Source organism: Podarcis vaucheri (genome assembly GCF_965113315.1).
Source record: "Podarcis vaucheri genome assembly, chromosome: 14".
NCBI classification, from domain to species: domain Eukaryota; kingdom Metazoa; phylum Chordata; class Lepidosauria; order Squamata; family Lacertidae; genus Podarcis; species Podarcis vaucheri.
Window position 1 is genome coordinate 22,512,288 of NC_138752.1, and position 17,572 is coordinate 22,529,859.

At 43.6% G+C, this 17,572-nt stretch overlaps 2 protein-coding genes across 12 annotated transcripts in view; one reads left to right on the top strand and one right to left on the bottom strand.

The window, feature by feature from the left end:
• Positions 1-89: 89 nt before the first annotated feature.
• Positions 90-6,450, top strand: LYSMD4 (LysM domain containing 4). Of its 3 annotated transcripts, none has more exons than XM_082198823.1 (3): positions 90-200; positions 3,506-3,794; positions 4,983-6,450. In XM_082198823.1, the coding sequence occupies exons 2-3, from the start codon at positions 3,519-3,521 to the stop codon at positions 5,553-5,555; spliced, it is 849 nt and encodes a 282-aa protein (XP_082054949.1). In that variant the 5' UTR covers positions 90-200; positions 3,506-3,518; the 3' UTR covers positions 5,556-6,450. The 3 variants fall into 3 exon arrangements, with proteins under 3 accessions (XP_082054949.1, XP_082054950.1, XP_082054951.1); XM_082198824.1 differs by lacking the exon at positions 90-200 and adding an exon at positions 1,450-2,421 and having other exon boundaries at positions 3,504-3,794; XM_082198825.1 differs by lacking the exon at positions 90-200 and adding an exon at positions 2,460-2,915 and having other exon boundaries at positions 3,504-3,794.
• A 9,161-nt stretch (positions 6,451-15,611) lies between these two features.
• MEF2A (myocyte enhancer factor 2A) overlaps positions 15,612-17,572 on the bottom strand; it is an 86,809-nt gene continuing 84,848 nt past the window's right edge. For all 9 annotated transcript variants that reach the window (XM_082198587.1, XM_082198591.1, XM_082198586.1 and 6 more), the window contains one exon: positions 15,612-17,242. In XM_082198587.1, the coding sequence (XP_082054713.1) occupies positions 16,879-17,242 (364 nt within the window). In that variant the 3' untranslated portion in view covers positions 15,612-16,878. The remainder of the gene's footprint in view (positions 17,243-17,572) is intronic.

Consider the following 17,572-nt stretch of genomic DNA (forward strand, 5'->3'; position numbering starts at 1 on the left):
CCGCCCACCAAGCCCAAGCCCTGCCCGTTCTGGCAAGCGATTGGCTGCGGCGCTGCTCTTGCCCGCCTTTCCTGGGCCATTCCGAACTATCCGGCCGAAGAGGCAGCCCACAGCAAGTTCGGGTGAGGCCAGGCAGCTGGGGCGAGAGGAAGGAAGGAAGAGGGGCAGCTGGGAAGCAGGTCGCCTGCAAATAAAAGCAGGTAGGGCTGAATGGTGGTTGGCGGGGATGGGAGTATTAGATCAGGAGCAGCTGATCTGGAAGGGACACCCTTGAACCTGGGAGTTCTGGGTTCCCCTTCAACTGGGGGGCTCCTCTGTTCTTTGTAAGGGCTGCAATTCTAAACCCCACACTTTCCTGGCAGTAAGCCCCATTTAATTGAGTGGTACTTGCCTCTGAGTAGACCAGGCTTTGCTTTTGGAGGCGTTTGGCTCGCAATACTAAAAACCCACTTTCCTTGGGAGTAAGCCTCATTAATTCACTAGGACTTGCCTCTGAGTAGATCTGGCCAGGATCACGCTACAAGTGTTTCCTTTTATTGCTTGGGAGTGTGGGCAGAGAAGAGAATTTGCCTGGGTTTTACACACACACACACACACACCATTTTCCATTGCAATAAACAAATGATGTGTAGGAATCTTTGCTCTTTGCTCCAGGGGCTTAGAAAGGGAGCCAGGAGTGTGTTGATGTGGAGAGTGGTTTTTCTTTTTAACTTGTAAGGCTTTCTTTGAGGTGTGCAGGTAGGACTCCTCTACCCCATACACAGAACAAGGCAGAGGATGACTGAGGCATTGAAATTCAGGACTGCAGCACTTAAGACTTCCGGGGTGGAGGATGTGTGTGTCATAGTTTGGGATGCTAACTAAAGCTTTGTTTGTGCATCTAGTAAACTAGCCCAGTAGGTTTGGGGGGCGGGGGCAGGGACCTGTTGCCCTTTTGTGCTAGTCAACTAATTGAAGGGATATGGTTTTGCTTTTAAGCACATCCTGGAGTCTGTATAATACAGTCCACATTTATTCAGGCTGTTTACTGCCTAATGTGTGAAGCTGCTATTGATGTGGTGCCCTCAGTGTGGGCCTTTCAAACAGAGACTCAGCAAAAAGAGCATGAGGGCTCCCAAAGAGGGCAGGGCCAGCTTACGTCAAACTGTGCTGACACACATTACCATCTAAAGGCTGTTTGTGTAGCTAATTGAGTCCAGAGTCCAAAATTGCACAACTATTTTCTACTAGGATACTTCTTTTGATCTGGTTGGAGGGTAATGGGGAATGCAGGTAGCTTTAATTGGTCCCTTCTCCCCCCCCCCCCAGTTTAGGGCAATGTTTTTGTTAAAGCAACACCTACCACCACCGCCTCCTCCTCTTCAGTGATCATTTGTAGCAGAGTAAGATTGTCTTCCATAAACATGGTTTTAATAGTTGAGTCTGTAAGACAGTGAGTCTGTAAGACACTGTGGAGGCCAATTCTGGATCCACATCCTTCCACAGTGGGGGCATAGGTTTCTGGGCGGGAGTTGATCACTGTGAGGGTTTGCCAATTGTGCCTTCCTCTTAGTGCGTTTCTCCCTTTTGTCCTGAGTTCGAGTGTCTTCAAAACCCATGACACCTTTGGTAAAGGCTATTCTCCAACTGGAGCACTCACAGGCCAGTGTTTCCCAGTTGTCAGTGTTTATACTACATTTTTTTTTTATTTGCCTTGAGAGAGTCTTTGATCCTCTTTTGCTGACCACCAGCATTACACTTTCTATTTTTAAGTTCAGAATAGAATAGTTGATTTGGGAGATTATAATCAGGTAGGTTAGGGCACAAATATGATAACGCTGCCAAAACAATAGAAAGTTGAACAGCGATGTCCCCTTATCTGGCATCATTCTCCTGCTGTACAGAGGAGAAGGCCTTGAGGGGCCTGGGAAGGAAATCCTATGCTGATGAGAGCGAGGGTGCTTCCATGCTACTTGAGAGCCTATTGGAGGCAGCATCTGGCTGTGCTCTGTTGGAAACAGGATTTTTGGCTTGATTTGGCAGCAGGGCCCTTCTTATCTGTTCTAGTAAGTGAGAACAGCAGTAGCTCTTAATTTCCCCCAAGGATTAGATCAAAGACCTGAGAATAAGATAACCTGAACATGTGGCTCTGATTTTCCATTCTTGGATTTAAAGAAAAAAGACTACTGGGTGGGGGCAGAGTCTATGGCCCAGTCATGATTATTTATCAAGGGATGGGATAACTGAAGGTCCAAACCAATTTTGAAGGGGCTACTCTGAGCCTTCCCTGATGCAACTTGCCGGTGGACAAGTCATCAAAGGAAGGCAGGTTGTCCTGGGACATAAAGTGTTCTGAAACAGGGCGTGTAAGTTTTCAAAAGATCTTTAGCCTTGGAAGGCAGAGAGTCACTCCTGTCACGGGGATCTCTTAGCACCTGGAAGGTATGTTCAACCTTTGCTTTGGGGACGGGCTCAGCAATAAAGCCAAAGGACCCAGGTTCAATCCCTGGTGTCCTGTTTGAAATGCTGGAGTGCTGTTGTCAGCTGCTGCAGACCAGGGGTAGCCAATATGGTGTCTTCTAGATGTTGATGGATTACAACCCACATCTTCCCTGTTGCCCATGGCGGCAGGGGCCAGTTGGAGTCCAACAAGGTCTGGAGCGCAGCACATTGGCTATGTCTGGTGTAGACAGTACTAAGCTATGCAGGCCAATTGTAGAAGGCTGTTTCAGCGTTCATCATTCTATGTTCTCAGAAGCTCAGGGAGGGATGGCTGGGGAAGGGCTTTGTCTGTGGCAGTTGTGGAACTCCTTCCCCCCATCCCCAGCGGTACATCTGGCACATTCATTATCCCGATTTGACAAATGCTGAAAAACAGCTCTTTACTCTGGCATTGGACACTTGAGGTGTATATTTTTAGCACCCACTTTATTTCTGTAAGTTGTTTTAAACTGTTTTTAACACTGTGTTTTAATTGTTGTTACCCATCCTGGGACCTTAGAGCAAAGATAATGATGGTGATGATAGTTTATAAATATGTACAATGAGATAATATGTATTTAAATACCAAAAAATATATATATATTGCAGGTCTCCCCCCTTAATCCAGATTGTTCTGACCATTTTCTGCAGCAGATTTGTGGATGAACTAAATGCAGAACTGATATGGAATAGACCAGACATAGGTTGATGTCTCCATCCCTTCTCATAACCATATATGAGATGCAGGAAGCTACAGAAATAGCCAAAGGGAAAAGTGCTTTTTGAGGTTTCAGTATTGAAGATGATAAAAAGAAAGAAGGTTGTCAGAGTATGAGTCACAGCAAAATCTAAAGGATGGGCATGGTCTGAGTCCCTGTCCTAGAGCTTACTTAGCATAATGAGTAATCTGAACCCTTCTGCCATGGCTGCTGAGCTAAGCTTCATCTGTGGCATCCCAGATTCCCAACTGTTGTTAAGGTATATTGCTCATTTTATGATCATTTAAAATAATAATACTCCAAATGCTTTGTGTTGTGTTGCAGAGGTTTTTGTAAAGCATGAGGCTGAGTGAGGCACTGACTCAGCCCTTCCAGGCTCCTGCCAGCATCCGAAAGTTCTCAAGCAGCCAAGTTTACCTGTTCAGAAGCAGGCCGTCGGATTCGGATGACTCCTCGTCAGAGGAGGAACTTGACGTCATGGAATTGCGAGCGAGGGGGAAGGAGCAACGGAGGCGCAACGCTGCCGCAGAGAAAGTTGGGGATGTGGTTCTGCTGGAGCGCCAAGTTAGCAAAGACGACAATCTGAACAAATTGGCACTGCAGTATGGATGCAAAGTAAGAAGCATCTTCCTTGGAAGCGATTGATGACATCTGTGGTGGGGCTTTTCTTTTTTTCTTTTTTTACATTTCTGGCTCAGAGCCTTGCAGGGCTAAGGAAGAGCACTCTGTTCTGTTCCATGAACAGGCAAGATGGGGGAAGGCATCTCCTATCCAAGGGCAGCCTTTGACAACCAAGTCAAGCTGGGACTTTCCAGGCTTGCATGCCAATCATTTTGTTGTTTGGGTGGCCGAGGAGTAACAACTGTTTAGCTGTTGTAACTCATCCGGTAAAAATAGCTGGGTGAAACGGCTTTGAAGTTGGAACGAAAGTGTCAGCTGGAAAAAAAGGTAGCCAGTTATGGATTGCTGAATTCTGTGTACTTGGGGAAAGAGTAGCTCAGTGGCAGAGCACCTGATTTTCATATAGAAAGCCTCAGGTTCAGTCCCCAGCATTTCCAGGTAGGCTTGTGGAGCTGCAGTCAGGCAGTGTGGCCAGTTCTGAGCTAGATGGACCAATGGTCTGACTAGGCAGGCAGCAGCTTCCTATGTACTTGGGTTTGCAGGAGAGGATGTTTGCTCCCTGTCCCATCAGCAGCATAGGATGCTGCCTTTTAGCGAATCTGACCATTTGCCCAGCCCTCAGAAACTGCTCAGCTCCCAACATCTCTGTCCATTGGCCATGCTTGCAGGGGCTGATGGGAGTTGTAGTTCAGCAACACCTGGCAGGCCAAACGTTCCCCACACCTGTTCTAAATGGAGATCATTATCCCAGCTGGTCTCTGCATTGGATCTGAACTGATTTTGTGTGTGTACGGCTGTTGTCTTAAACTGCTTCTGCAATGTATGTGTTTTAAAAACTGTTTCTATATATGCAGTTAGTTTTATATATGAAACTGTTTGATATATGCCAGTGTGGGCCAAACTTGGGGCTCCAGCTGTTTTTGGACTACAACTCCCATCATCCCTAGCCAACAGGACCAGTGGTCAGGGATTATGGGAATTGTAGTCCCCAAACAGCTAGAGACCCAAGTTTGGCCAACACTGATATATGCATTTACTATATTATTGCACATTGTTTCAGGTGTCCCCTTAGAAGCGATTCATGAAGTGATTGTTTGCATTAGAAGGAGCTGTTTATATACAATGAAAAAAGAGTTCGATAACTGATTTCCTACCCCATCTCCCCTTTCTGAATTCTCTTAGGTTGCAGATATCAAGCGGGTCAACAACTTCATCCAGGAGCAAGACTTGTACGCGCTAAAATCCATCAGGATCCCAGTCAAGGTCAACGGCATGTTAACAGAGAGCCAGGAAGTGTTGCTGCCTGCCCAGAGAGCTGGTCTGTTGTTGCCTGCTGAACCGTCTGGGTCCAAAGAGGGAGACGGCAGCTCCAAAGACACCGAGCAAATCGATCAGTATTTCAGAGGGATCGACCAGGACATTGAGAAAGCAACTCTGCTGGATGTCTCCCCAAGCACAGACTATTGCATCGAAACACCAAACTGGTCACCTTCAGGGAGGAAGGAAATCGGTGCTGGAGCAGACTGTGGGATCCAGTGGTGGAATGCAGTTTTCATTATGCTCCTCGTAGGAATAATTTTGCCAGTGTTTTATATTGTCTATTTTAAAACCCAGCAGCTCGAAGTGACTACTTCCTCCAACACAACTCTTCCTGTGAACAACACTGACGGGTCAGTGAGGGGGACACCCGTCCTCAGTGTGCTTAAAGAACCTCTGCCCACTATCCAAACCCACTTCCTTCCGTCAGGGGGATGACTCTGTCTGTTACCCCACCCCACCCCTCAAAAAGTGGAGGGAAGTCTCTTTGTATTGAAATAATGTTGTGGGATGAGCCAACCACAGATCAGTTGCTTCTTAAGTTGTTAGGAGCTCAACTTGGAAATGAGATCAAGGAAGACCAGGACAGAGCAAGACATGGACAGTGGCTGGTCAGTCACAAAGGGAATGGTGGGATGGCTCACTTTTAAACAGCAAAAGGGGGTGCAGAACCTGAACCCTCTTGTAGGTTGTGTGCTCCCCAGTACCAGTCTTCAGCCAGATATCAGAAGCAGACTCAGCTGGGGGAAGGGCACCTAGGGAGAAGGTTCTGCACTCCTCCCCTGGGCACCCTTTTTGCTCTAAAAATTTTGGCCACATTTGCACCTTACATTCTAGTTGGGGCTTCCCCCAAGGCATCCTGGGAGCTGTAGTTTGTTAAGGGTGCTGAGAGTTGTTAGACCACCATGATTCCCTTCATAGAGCTACAATTCTGAGAGTTCGCTGGGAAGAACCATTGATTGTGAAGCCAGCCTGAGAATGGTAGCTCTGTGAGGGGAATTGCAGGTGGTGTCTCTTAACAACTCTCATCATCCTTGACAAAATTACAGCTCCCAGGTTGCTTTGGAGGCTCGTTAAAGCGATATGACAGCACTTTAAGGTGAAGATGTGATCATATCCCCCCTTGTGTTATTGGGGTCAAATCTCATTTTATGCTTGCTGCCTCTTTCAAGACTCTGAGGTTTGGTCTTTCTGAGGAAACAGGCCTAGCCTATCACCTGGGCTATATAGATATATATTTAAACTAACTGCCAGTTTATTAAAAGTCATCTTGTCTTAAATGGCAGGAGCAGCTCCAGTCTTCCTTTGCATACAATAAAGCTTTCTTCACATATACACGTCTGCTAAAAAAGGAGAGAAGAACCTAGTCGTCATCTCAAGCTTGGTTTACACATACACAAATACATGGGAGATACAAGGTTTAAGATTTCTATTTTGCTTGCATCGCCACCTCTTTCTCTAATGAGCTCAGGGTGGTGTTGCTGGTAATCTTCATCCTCTCTCCTCCCCATATCACACACTCTCCACCGTCACTGCTTAGGGAAGGGCTGTAGCTCAGCGATAAAGAGCCTCTGCTTCGCCTGAAGAAGGTGCCTGGTTCAGTCTCTAGGTAGGGCTGGGAAAATTTACCTGAAGAACCACGGCCAGTCTGTGAATAGCACTGAACAAGATGGACCAATCGTCTGCTGCACTATGCCCTTTCTGACGAGGCTGTTGTAGCCACTGCTGAACTAAATGACGGCTATTCCTTTTAGGACAGATGCAAAGGTTAAAGGGCAGAGCCAGTGGATTGGAGTGGTTAGTGTGTTGGACTAGGACCTGGCAGACCAGGGTTGAAATCCTTGCTCAGCCACGAAGTTCCCTGGGTGACCTTGGGCCAGCCACTGCCTCTCAGCCTGAGCCCACCCTACGTAAAAGGCTTGCTATGAGAGTAAAACAGGGAGGAAGAGAATACAGGCCACCTTGAGAGCTCTTTGGAGAAAAGGTGGGGTATACAAGGCAGGCAAAGAGTCATATGTGGGCACTCCTGCCCCATTTTTCTCATAGCAAGCACCAGGGCTAAGACCCCAAGCCCAGTGGGAGGGAATCTCCTCCCTCCTGAATACAGATGGTGGAGACTCCTCCCATTTTCACATTGGCTCCTTTTGCAAGTTTGACTTCAGCGCCTTCAGCCGTATGTTTCTACCCATTGCTCCCAGAGGTCCTTCTGGTAGGATGGCAAACACAAAAGGCAGAAAAGAAAATCTATTTCTTCAAGGCTGCCTTTCCCAAACTAGCAGGTGTGGCCATAACCAATGTGGAGCCCTCTACCTGCTTGCTTATTTATTGTTAGATTTAAACATCACCTTTCCTCTAAGGAGCTCAGAGTGGCATAAAGAGCGGTCCTGCTTTCTATTTCATCCTCACACCAAGAATGGGAGGTCGGCTGGGCCTAGAGGCAGTGACTAGTGGCTCACTGCCTTCCTGGACTCAATTCCCATCATCCCCAACAACTGGCTGTGCTAGCCAAGACTGATGGGAGTTGTAGTCCCAACAAGAGATGGAAGGACATCATGTTGGCTATCCCTAAAGCAATTCAAAATGGCTCTCACATTGGAAGTGTTCTCCCCCCCCCCCCCCGGTGTAGCTACTGTATATTGTGTTGTTCTTTTTGTACATGATGCACTGGGAGAGCTTTGCCCTGCAAAGCAGTTTTAAAGATGCTTTGAATCACTATAACTGAGCAAACAGCATTGTAGCCCAAAGTAGTTACCGGTACCTGCCTGTTCCTGTGGCTGATCAGGGCCTCTTCAGACCAGCAAAAGCTATTAGCACCTAGGCTTTCTTTACTTCTCTCCATAAAGCATTAATTTGGGAGTGGGACAGAAGGGGCGCGCACACACACACACACTTTAATCACTCCCAAAGTCTTAACTCCATGCCCATGGAAACTGGCAAAAGCTCATCGTAATGGAAAACAGGCTAAATCTGTTTCAGCTGCAGATCTTTCAGACAGCAAAACACGACACTCCCTAAATGTTCGGGCCAGAGCACAAAGTATTAATTTCCATTCCACCTCTCTCACAGCAAACCTGACAACAAAAAGGAATTTGGTCCAGAACAGTATGGCAGAGCGGAAGGTGAGGACTGTGTTCAGAAAACTCTGCAAGAAGCCCCCTTTTTATTCTGTGATATCAATCAAATAGCTATAAAGAAAAACAAACAAGACTTTTAAGATAGGAAATCCAGAGCAGTGACCTTTAAAAATACTTGCATGGAGTTTCTCATGTTGGCTAGACACATGTCAATCCCAGCCAAGGATCAGGCATGACTCACCAAGCTTCTCTGTCTTGCAGTGTGTTGTTTTTTTAAGGGGTTCAGCAATAGAGTCTGGACTCAGCACAGCTCCATACAGAAAAAAGAGAATACACGAATGGCTGCAGAAATCAGCTTCCTGACAATCTCAGCTTTCATTTTAAAAAGCTTCTAGTCATTGTGGCAATTATTATTATTATTATTATTATTATTATTATTATTATTATTATTATTATTATTATTAATACCCCACCCATCTGGCTGGGTTTTCCCCAGCCACTCTGGGTGGCTTACAGCATATATAAAAGATTGTACATCATCAGACATTGAAAATTAAGTGGGGGACATATCTAGTGGTTTACGCTTCAGTGTCCTTGCCCTTCCCACCACTAGCAAAAATAAACATTAAAAACTTTGCATAATGTATGCAGGCTACATAATTCAGTTTTTCTTGGTGGAGAATCCCGATTACTTTAGCACAGAAATTTAAGGGCAGAGTACACAAAGGGAACTATAAGAGAACATTTGAGAGGCATCCTTATGCCAGTCTAGAGCAGAGCGTAGCAGTGGTCATGCCCTCCAGCTGTTTGGGGTACAGTGACCATTAGGGCTGGGTGATGTAACAATACATCGTCCAAAATCAGTTTGAAGTCCACATCGTGGTAAGCTTCATAACAGTCGGCATGGTGATATCACGATGTGTACATGTGCTATGTAAAAAAACAAGATGTGGGGAAACCATAATTGGGTCATTGCCATAGCTGTCGACGCTTCCCATTTTTTAAGGAAAATTCCCTTATTCTGAATAGGATTCCTCGCAAGAAAAGGGAAAAGCTGACAGCTATGGGTCATCCTCTCATGATTCCTGCCACCCATGTTGCTCTGTACTATAAAATAACAGCTGTAACAGTATGTTAAAGGTAAGTAAAAATGTATCGGTTTTAGACTCCTAAGTAGTAGCAACTGCCTGGACGTTTCCCCATTCACCTCTACGTAGTTCCATCCTTATTTCAGACAGCAATATATCATAATGTTTAGCTGGTGACATATCACGATATTGAAAACCAGACACTGCTCAGCCCATCAAGTGACCACTGACTATAGCCTAAGACAGGAATAGCCAATGCGTTACCCTCCATATGTTGTTGGGCTACAATTCCCACCAGCTTCTGCATACCAGTGGGTGGGGATTTCAAGGGGGGGTTGCACTTGGGTCCTGCTTTTGGGTTTCCCATAGGCATCTGCTTGGCCACTGTGAGAATAGGATGCTAGACTAGATGGGCTTCTTATGTTCTTAAATACTATGTTCCAAGTTAGTGCAATTGGATTTATGTCAGTTTTAATACAAAAAGTTTATGGTCTCTGGCAGAGAACTTGGGTTTGGTTTTTGTTTGGTTTGGTTTTTTTGAAAGAACATTTAGTATACCAAAGTGGAGGATACTTCCTATTGGAAAAGTTATGCCTGATGCTTCCTTGTTTCCTACTCACAAGGGCCACAAATCTTGTAAATAATGTTAAGTGCTTTGTTCCAGCTCTGTTCAGGATCTTAGAACTTTATTAGTTAACACAAAGTTGCACAAAAATCAGGTTTAGGTGGCAAAAAAAAAAGAGTCAATGTACAGGCATTTGTGAGAGCTAAGAAAAACAACAGTGAATTGATTTTAAGCATCTGTAGCTACACTCTTGAATATTTTTAGCCCAAGGAACTCAACAAATTTTCTGGAGCCACTAATAAATCCAGCTTGCTCTTCATGCCAGGAAGTAAAGCTAACACGTAGGTGAAGGTGAGAGCAAGAATCAGCTTTTCTAAAAAGGTATGATTCAGTCCAAAGAAACCAAAGTCATTTTCAGTGGTGAAGTTTAAAACTAGGCCAGCAGAAAGTATCTTTCGCCACCTACTGAATAACAGAGGCACTGATGAACAAATGGACATAGGAAGGGTATGTCTATTAGTTCATGCAGGTGTAGTCTACCACATGTTCCAGATAAAAACAGGCTTATTTTTATATCATTCAAGTAGGCCCCACCATGTCTGCATAACATGTTAAAAGGTTTTTTTTAAAAAAAAAAAAAGTTGGGGAAAATTGAGTGACAACACAAGGAAGACTGCTTGCCTTTGTAAAAATTCCCTCTTCTATACAACTACTTAAAAGTAAACTGGGGTGGGGGGTGGGGAGCAGACAAAATTCACTGCACAGGCAACTGATTTATTTATTTTTTTAATCTAGAAATCTGGGCAGAAAGAGAAAAAGGGGATAAGTATGAACCTTGGAAACAAATGTTGAAGACCAGGATTATAAGCTAGTCATGCATTTGGGGGGGGGGAGGTGAAAGAAGCAGAGAATCCAAGGAGCTCCAGATGTTGGACCACCAACTCCCATCAGTCCCAGCCAGCATGGCCAATGGTTAGGGGATGATGGAAACGACAGTACAACAACATCTGGAGGGCCACTCCTCTTTAAAGAGTGAAGTTTAAGCCAGAAGGAAACACTTTTTACTCCACCTTGTTTTACCTGGCTCACAACTGGAATGCAGAGTGGGATACAGCTTCAAATATATGCAAGTGCTTCATTTGTACCTGTAAGCCTGGATCTTTACAGGCAAGGAAACAGGACCAAATCCAAGTTTAGGTGCTGACAAAGGGAAAAAGATTTGAGAGCTTCAGTTTAAATATGAGAGAGAGTCCGATATACACAGTAAAAGCCAGTATTTTTACTTTAGTGAATGCAAGATACAAATATTTTACAACAACTTCTAGCATTTTCTTAACCATTTGATAAAAAGTTCACTAGAATATTTATTGTATAATGAAGAAAAAAACACCACATTCAGGGAAAAAGATTAACTTAATTTTTTTTCTTAAAGATTCGTCTCAAAGATGGCAACAAAGTCCAGCTTGTGCCGCCAGACGGCTTTAACCGCAAACAGCTTCGTCTGTGAACTGTTGACTACAAACATTTACCAAATACATATATTTTTTCTTATTTTAAAAAAAGCTTTTCTTTTTAAATATAGCAAAGCAGTGTTTTCTTGCACAGCAAAGTGAGGAAATTTCCCAATATTTTTTTTTTAAGTCTTTTCACATTCTAAATTTTAAACTTCTTCCCATGGTTGATTTGGCAGGAGTCATTTATGTTCCTTATTTACTATATATTTCTTGTGCGCACAGTAGACTTGTCAATGCATTAGTGTCCTTTATAGTTTAAAGGCTAAAACATTTCCAACATGCCTTACTTCTTTGTTTTAAAAAAGAGAGATACCAGGTACGAACAAGTCAGTATTGCTATGTCCACCATATGCAACATTTGACCCCAATTCTAGCAATCTGGATTTGCATAAGATTTAATCCAATTGCAACCTTCAATTAAAATGCCATTGATTCTATTTACACTTTATTTTTACTCCGTGGTTCTAAAAATAAAAGGGGTGTGTGTCTTTGAATAGCTTCATTGTACAAGCTGCTGTTGAATTTGCAAAAGCTGAATCTTAGTGAGATTGGTACAGCCCTCTTAAAGAGCCAATAGCACCTCAGAACCTATTAAGGACAGAGGCTGAGATTGTCACTTCTTTGAAAGCACTTCCCGGCCCAAAGCACCCTGCATTTGAAAAGCTAACAGGCCTGGCGTGGCAGTTTCTCCCAAATGGGGAGTGTGGCACAGGAGCTCTTCCAAGCAACAATTCCCCTGACGCAGAAACCACACCATGTATTTCCCTTCGCATCTGGAATGGCTTCAAACGGTTGCCCTAAAAACCTTGGGCTTAAGGGGACTGAGAGTTATAAAGCTACTTTGGGCATAGCAAAGGACCTGCAGCAAGTTTAAATAGCACCTTCTTCTGTCTCCCCGACCTCTGCCCTGCAATGATACAGCGTAACTCCCTTCATATTGCAAAAATGGTTTTCTAAGAAGCATGAGGTACTTCTGCTCAGAAACTGGAGCTTGTTTGAGACTCTGGCCAAAGTGGGACCCTCAAAAGCCTCTGCTGCCACATTAGCTACGACACTTGGGGCTGTACCCCATTGCTCTGTCTACTAGCACAAAGTTTCTGGTGCTAGCAGGTGGAATTTGATGCAGCAGTTGCGCTAGCAGAAACTTGTTGCGCTACAGACGTCGCAATCTATTGCACAACCAAATTACAAGCAACCTGCTTACGAATTCTCTTGTGCAACAACATTTTACCAGTGGGGGGAGGAGCATACTGCTAAGTGACTTTTAACTTTGTGCCTTGCAATATTAAGGTTTTTATTCAATGGAGCAGTGCAGTGGGCCTGGGGAAGGGGGCTCATCAGTGTACCAGCCTAAAGGCATTTTGGGCAGTTATGGGGCAGGTGCTTCAGTGCAAAATCTAGTATTTGGTACGAAGGAATAGCAAATGACAGCATAGAAACACTGACTCGCTCCCATGCCAAAGTACAGGACAGAGCTGCGCACACACACAATCCTCTGCCCTGCTGCAACTATCTTTATCTCTAGGACCACTGTGTAACACTTTCAAAACATCTAGAGTTACATTATTAGTGTTAATTATATAAAAAAAAGTCAGCATGTTTTGTTTTCATGATATAAAGCTCTTTTGCAGGAGACAATGGATAGGACCTGATCCTGGAACAAGGAGATTAGCTGAGAGTTAACAGTCTGACTCTAAGAACTGATTATTATTATTTCTTTAAGAAAGAAAGAAAGAAAATTGGCTGGCTCGATTCAAGTACAAAGCCCAAACTATATCTTTTTCCTTTTTAACGGGGGGAAAAGTTGATGTAACTCGTTACAAACCTGCATAGGAATAAGAGACTATTGGGATACAGTCAGCAAAGCCATCTCATTAAGGCACACAAGAAATCAGACAGTAAATGTGAAATGAAGAACTCCCATTCAAATGTACAGCAAAGTTCATGTAGGTGCATAAATAGTGCAGGAGAATCATACCAATCCGAAGCATCAAAAGGATCTATGAAGCGGTGGTGTGGTTTCTGTGTTAAGTGTGATTTTTTTTTTGGGGGGGGAGGGAGGAAGCTGACAGACCACTGGGACATTTTCTGCTCTACCGTATCCAGACAGAAGTAACAGTACCTAGTGTGCATTAGTTCCTCAAAATGCTTCTAAGAAAGAGAGATCCTAGAAGCTTATGCATTTACAGAACCCTTAATGAAAACTAAACCGGAGCCAGCTATAAAGCACATAATCCACCACCAGTTTGTACAGTTTTTACATAAGGTGGGGAAGACTTATAGGTGAAATGAATTATACAGGGCATAGTTTTGCCCGTACCTTGCTTATCTTTAAAAATAAATAAGTAAGGCAGTCACTTGAGGATATATTACAGAAAAAATAAATTGAGAGCTTCCATTCAACTCTTGGCTCTTGCTTAGTTTTATTGATATTTTGCCAAAAGTTAGAGAGAGTTTAGGTTGTTTTAAATCCAGATTTCTAGGTAACAAAGGCTTTACTTTCTCCTATAATAGGTTAAGGGCTTTGGGGGAGGGGTAGTTCAGCTACTGCATGTGTTACTTTGGCATGCACGGCCAATATATGCTCATTAAGACCAAGCCAAATGCAACAGTATATTAAACTTTAAGTACACCTGTTTTTGCTTTATTATAGATTTTGTATACTCATTTTGAATTTTTCTGTTGTGAACCGCCCTGGGCTCTTCAGATGAAGGGTGGTATGCAAATTTAATAAAGAATCATCATCATCATCATCATCATCATCATCATCATCAATAGGAGCAATTCTCCTAATGCAAACAGCAGCTTTGGAAGAGTCAAGAACTGCAACAGGAGAGAGGGGTTTAAAATCCTACCTCTACCAATTTGAATGCTTTAAAACAGGGGTCCCCAAACTGCGGCCCATGGACCAGAAGCAGTGCATGGAGACCGTTTAACCGGCCCATGAGCCACCCCCGAACCGAGCTGCCCACTAGGCGAATCCCCACGTGCTACGCTAAACCAGCACAGCACGGTGTAGGGACTCTCTTCCGCGGCTCCAGAAATTGCTTCTGTGCATGTCTGCAGCACCAGAAATCGCTTTTGCGCATGCCCAGATGCCGGAAATCACTTCTGTGCAGGCGTGATTTTCGGTGTCTGGGCATGCACAGAAACAATTTCCGGCGCCGCGGACATGCACAGATGCGATTTCCAGTGTTGCACTGCACCGGCCCGGCCCAAGAAGGATCTCCACGGGAGTGATCCGGCCCATGCCCGGTAAGCCTGGCCAACCCCTGCTTTAAAACGCGTGCACATCAAAATGCAAGGACACGTTCAACACCATACCTAGTTTGGCCCTAAAGATGTAGCATGTACATACTCAAATATGCATCACAAAACATGCTTGGTTATGTAAACATGCCACAGGGATCTGCTGGCCTACTGTTGCTCCCTGCAGTTAGATGTTTCAGAAAACTTGTTGTTTCCACAGGTATCATGAGAAGCAGAGCTCTCAAGCTGCAATTGTAGAATCAGCGCCCCCTACCCCACACCCATGCAAAGCACTGACCAGCCACATCACTTGAGGTGGTGCTGTATTTAAAGGATACCGAGCATTAAGAAAAGGAAACTTCTGAAACACTTTGTCCCCAACCCACACACCACTTCAAAACCCTTTTATTTTTTGCTTCTGATGTATGTTTCTGCTACTTCAGCATGAACAATAAGGTAATCTCCCCCACCCCCAAAGAGGCAGTTTTAAAATAACAGGTTGTAACCACCTTAATTCTACTCAGGATAGACCCACTGAAATTAGATGACTTAAAGTCAGCCATGTCAATTTCAAATCAGTCAACTCTAAGTATGATTAACCTTGGCAACAACCCACAGCCTTTACCCCCCCCCCCAATGCATTTTATTTTCTATTTATGCAGGATGAACTTAACACCAGGTTTTCTGGATGGGATTGGAAGGGTGGGTATCACTTTGCTATCTATATACATATATTTATATATGTATATACACATATATGTATATATATATTTATAAAATGTATTATGAAGCCTTACCATACAGCACAAAAATGTTTTAACACACATTCACCACCAGTGAGTGGGGAACGGCCCCTTTTTAAAACACCCTCTGAAAAAATCTGGATAATATTAATTAAAATCCAAAAGGAAGTACAGTATATTGAACAAAATAGTAAATATTAAACAGTGAATACTCTACTTAATAAGGACCTCGCCTTTTTTTTTTCTTCAAGTTGGCGTCAATCCACAAAAATATACTTTTTTAATCTGGCGAACGTACAATACATAGGTACTTACACCAAAAGGTGATAATATATTTAAGATGCTATATACACAAAGTTTGGCTCAAATTTTAAATTTACATATAGAATAATAAGTATTCATGGCTTATTTTTCCCCAAGGTTCTGCCTGCAAGATTTTTTTTTCCTTCCTCCCCTAAAAACAAAAGACCAAAAAAAATAGACAATCAAAAAACAAAACTATATTCTACAAAAAAAAAAGCGCGACACCATACAGCTTTGGCTTATATAAATAATTCATAGCAGAATGTGTTCAAAAGTACTGTATATAACTTTCTATATAGTCTTAGAGAAGGGTATGGTTTCTTTAATAAAAAATATACACAAGCTAAAATTGTTTTTCTCTATTTTTTAAAAAAGTTAGGAGGAACATAAGAAAGATTTCAAACATTTTCCAATTATAACTTAATATATTAAAATTTTCTTTACGGACTATCTTCTAGTCTAATATCTTTTGAATATTCCATGCACGTTCTTTGTGTCTCTCTTTCACACTTGGTAAAAGGGAAAAAAGAGGGATACCCTTAATTTGACCCAGTATAGTTTTGCACGTGCAAATACAGGTGTTGGGGTTTTCTTGTTTTGTTTTCAACATTGCCAGCCCTTCTCCATGCACCCTTTCGTAAGAGAGAGAGAGACCCATGCTTGATTGGGTAATATAAAGGTCATTCTATGTACAGTATTGCTTTCTTTTTCTACGGCTCTGCTGCTACAAAGCGTACTCTTAACTACAGGGGACAGTACGGCTGTTGGAAAACACACACACACAGGAACACGACTACAGGCGAGCCCTCACGCCTCGGCCATCTAGTTTGGTAGATTACATACGGGTACGACATTTATTTTGCAAAACAGGTTATGTTATTCAAGGAGCAAAGTCCAGGTTAAGTGCCAGACTAGACCAATACCTAGGAAGGGTTCTTTTCTGTTATACTGTGTTTTAAAAACCACGGGGCATCTGCAGCTATAGGAGGAGTTGGTATTTAAGTGCCTGCTGATTTTGTGTGTGAGGGAGAGAAAGAGAGAGTATGTGTGCCTTGCTTCACACACTCACACATGTATATGTATACAAAGATATATATATTTATATATATGCATGTATGTATATACATATAAATATTTATTTCATGTCCTTATTTATAAATTTAGATATGTCAGGACTGTCCATTGGGATAACTCAAAAGTAGAAACGGAAGGGAGAAAGGGAAGCTTATGTCACCCAAGTATCCATTCTCATCCGCTTTACGGTCGGGCTCTCTCTGTCTTCTGAATTGGGGGGCCTTCCCAGTCCAACCGGCGAGTGGAAGTCACTCCTCGGGTCCTCCCGGTCGCTGCCATCGTACGAACTGCTGGAGCTACTGAGACTGTCGACGGGAGAGCGGCCCATTTCCTGACGTGATTGTTGCTGAGGTTGCTGCTGTTGTTGTTGTTGCTGCTGCTGCTGCTGCTGCTGCTGGGGGAACGCGGATGGGGTCACTCGGTCTCGAGGGGGCGAAATTGGCTCGGACTTGATGTTAATGTTTTGGTTGGTGTTAATAGATAAGTTGGAACCCTGAGATAACTGGCTTCCAGTCCTAGTAAAAAATTAAAACCAGAGGTGGGGTGGGAGGAGAAAAGCAATGTTATTTATAGGGCTTCACAGAGATGAGCTATAAGCAAGGCACAGCCCCGCCACCCAAACTTTCAGAAAGGCAAACACAAAAGGAAACGGCAGGGGGAAAGGAAAAGCAGCAACGCTGGACAAGACTGAGAACAAATCTGGCTGCATGTACGCAAGTTTTAACATACCCTTCTGTTCCAAAAGACAATGGGCTAGTTTGCAGGCAACGCTAAACTATGGCTTAGCATTACATGCCTGAGCCTCTGAATGCCCCCCCCTTCCCTTTCCACTGTGTGACCAGAAA

Excerpts from the sequence above, each read along its gene's own strand:
- LYSMD4 (XM_082198823.1), top strand. The coding sequence starts at position 3,519 with ATGAGGCTGAGTGAGGCACTGACTCAGCCCTTCCAGGCTCCTGCCAGC. Across the intron at positions 3,795-4,982 it reads CACTGCAGTATGGATGCAAA|GTTGCAGATATCAAGCGGGT; the intron begins GTAAGAAGCATC and ends GAATTCTCTTAG.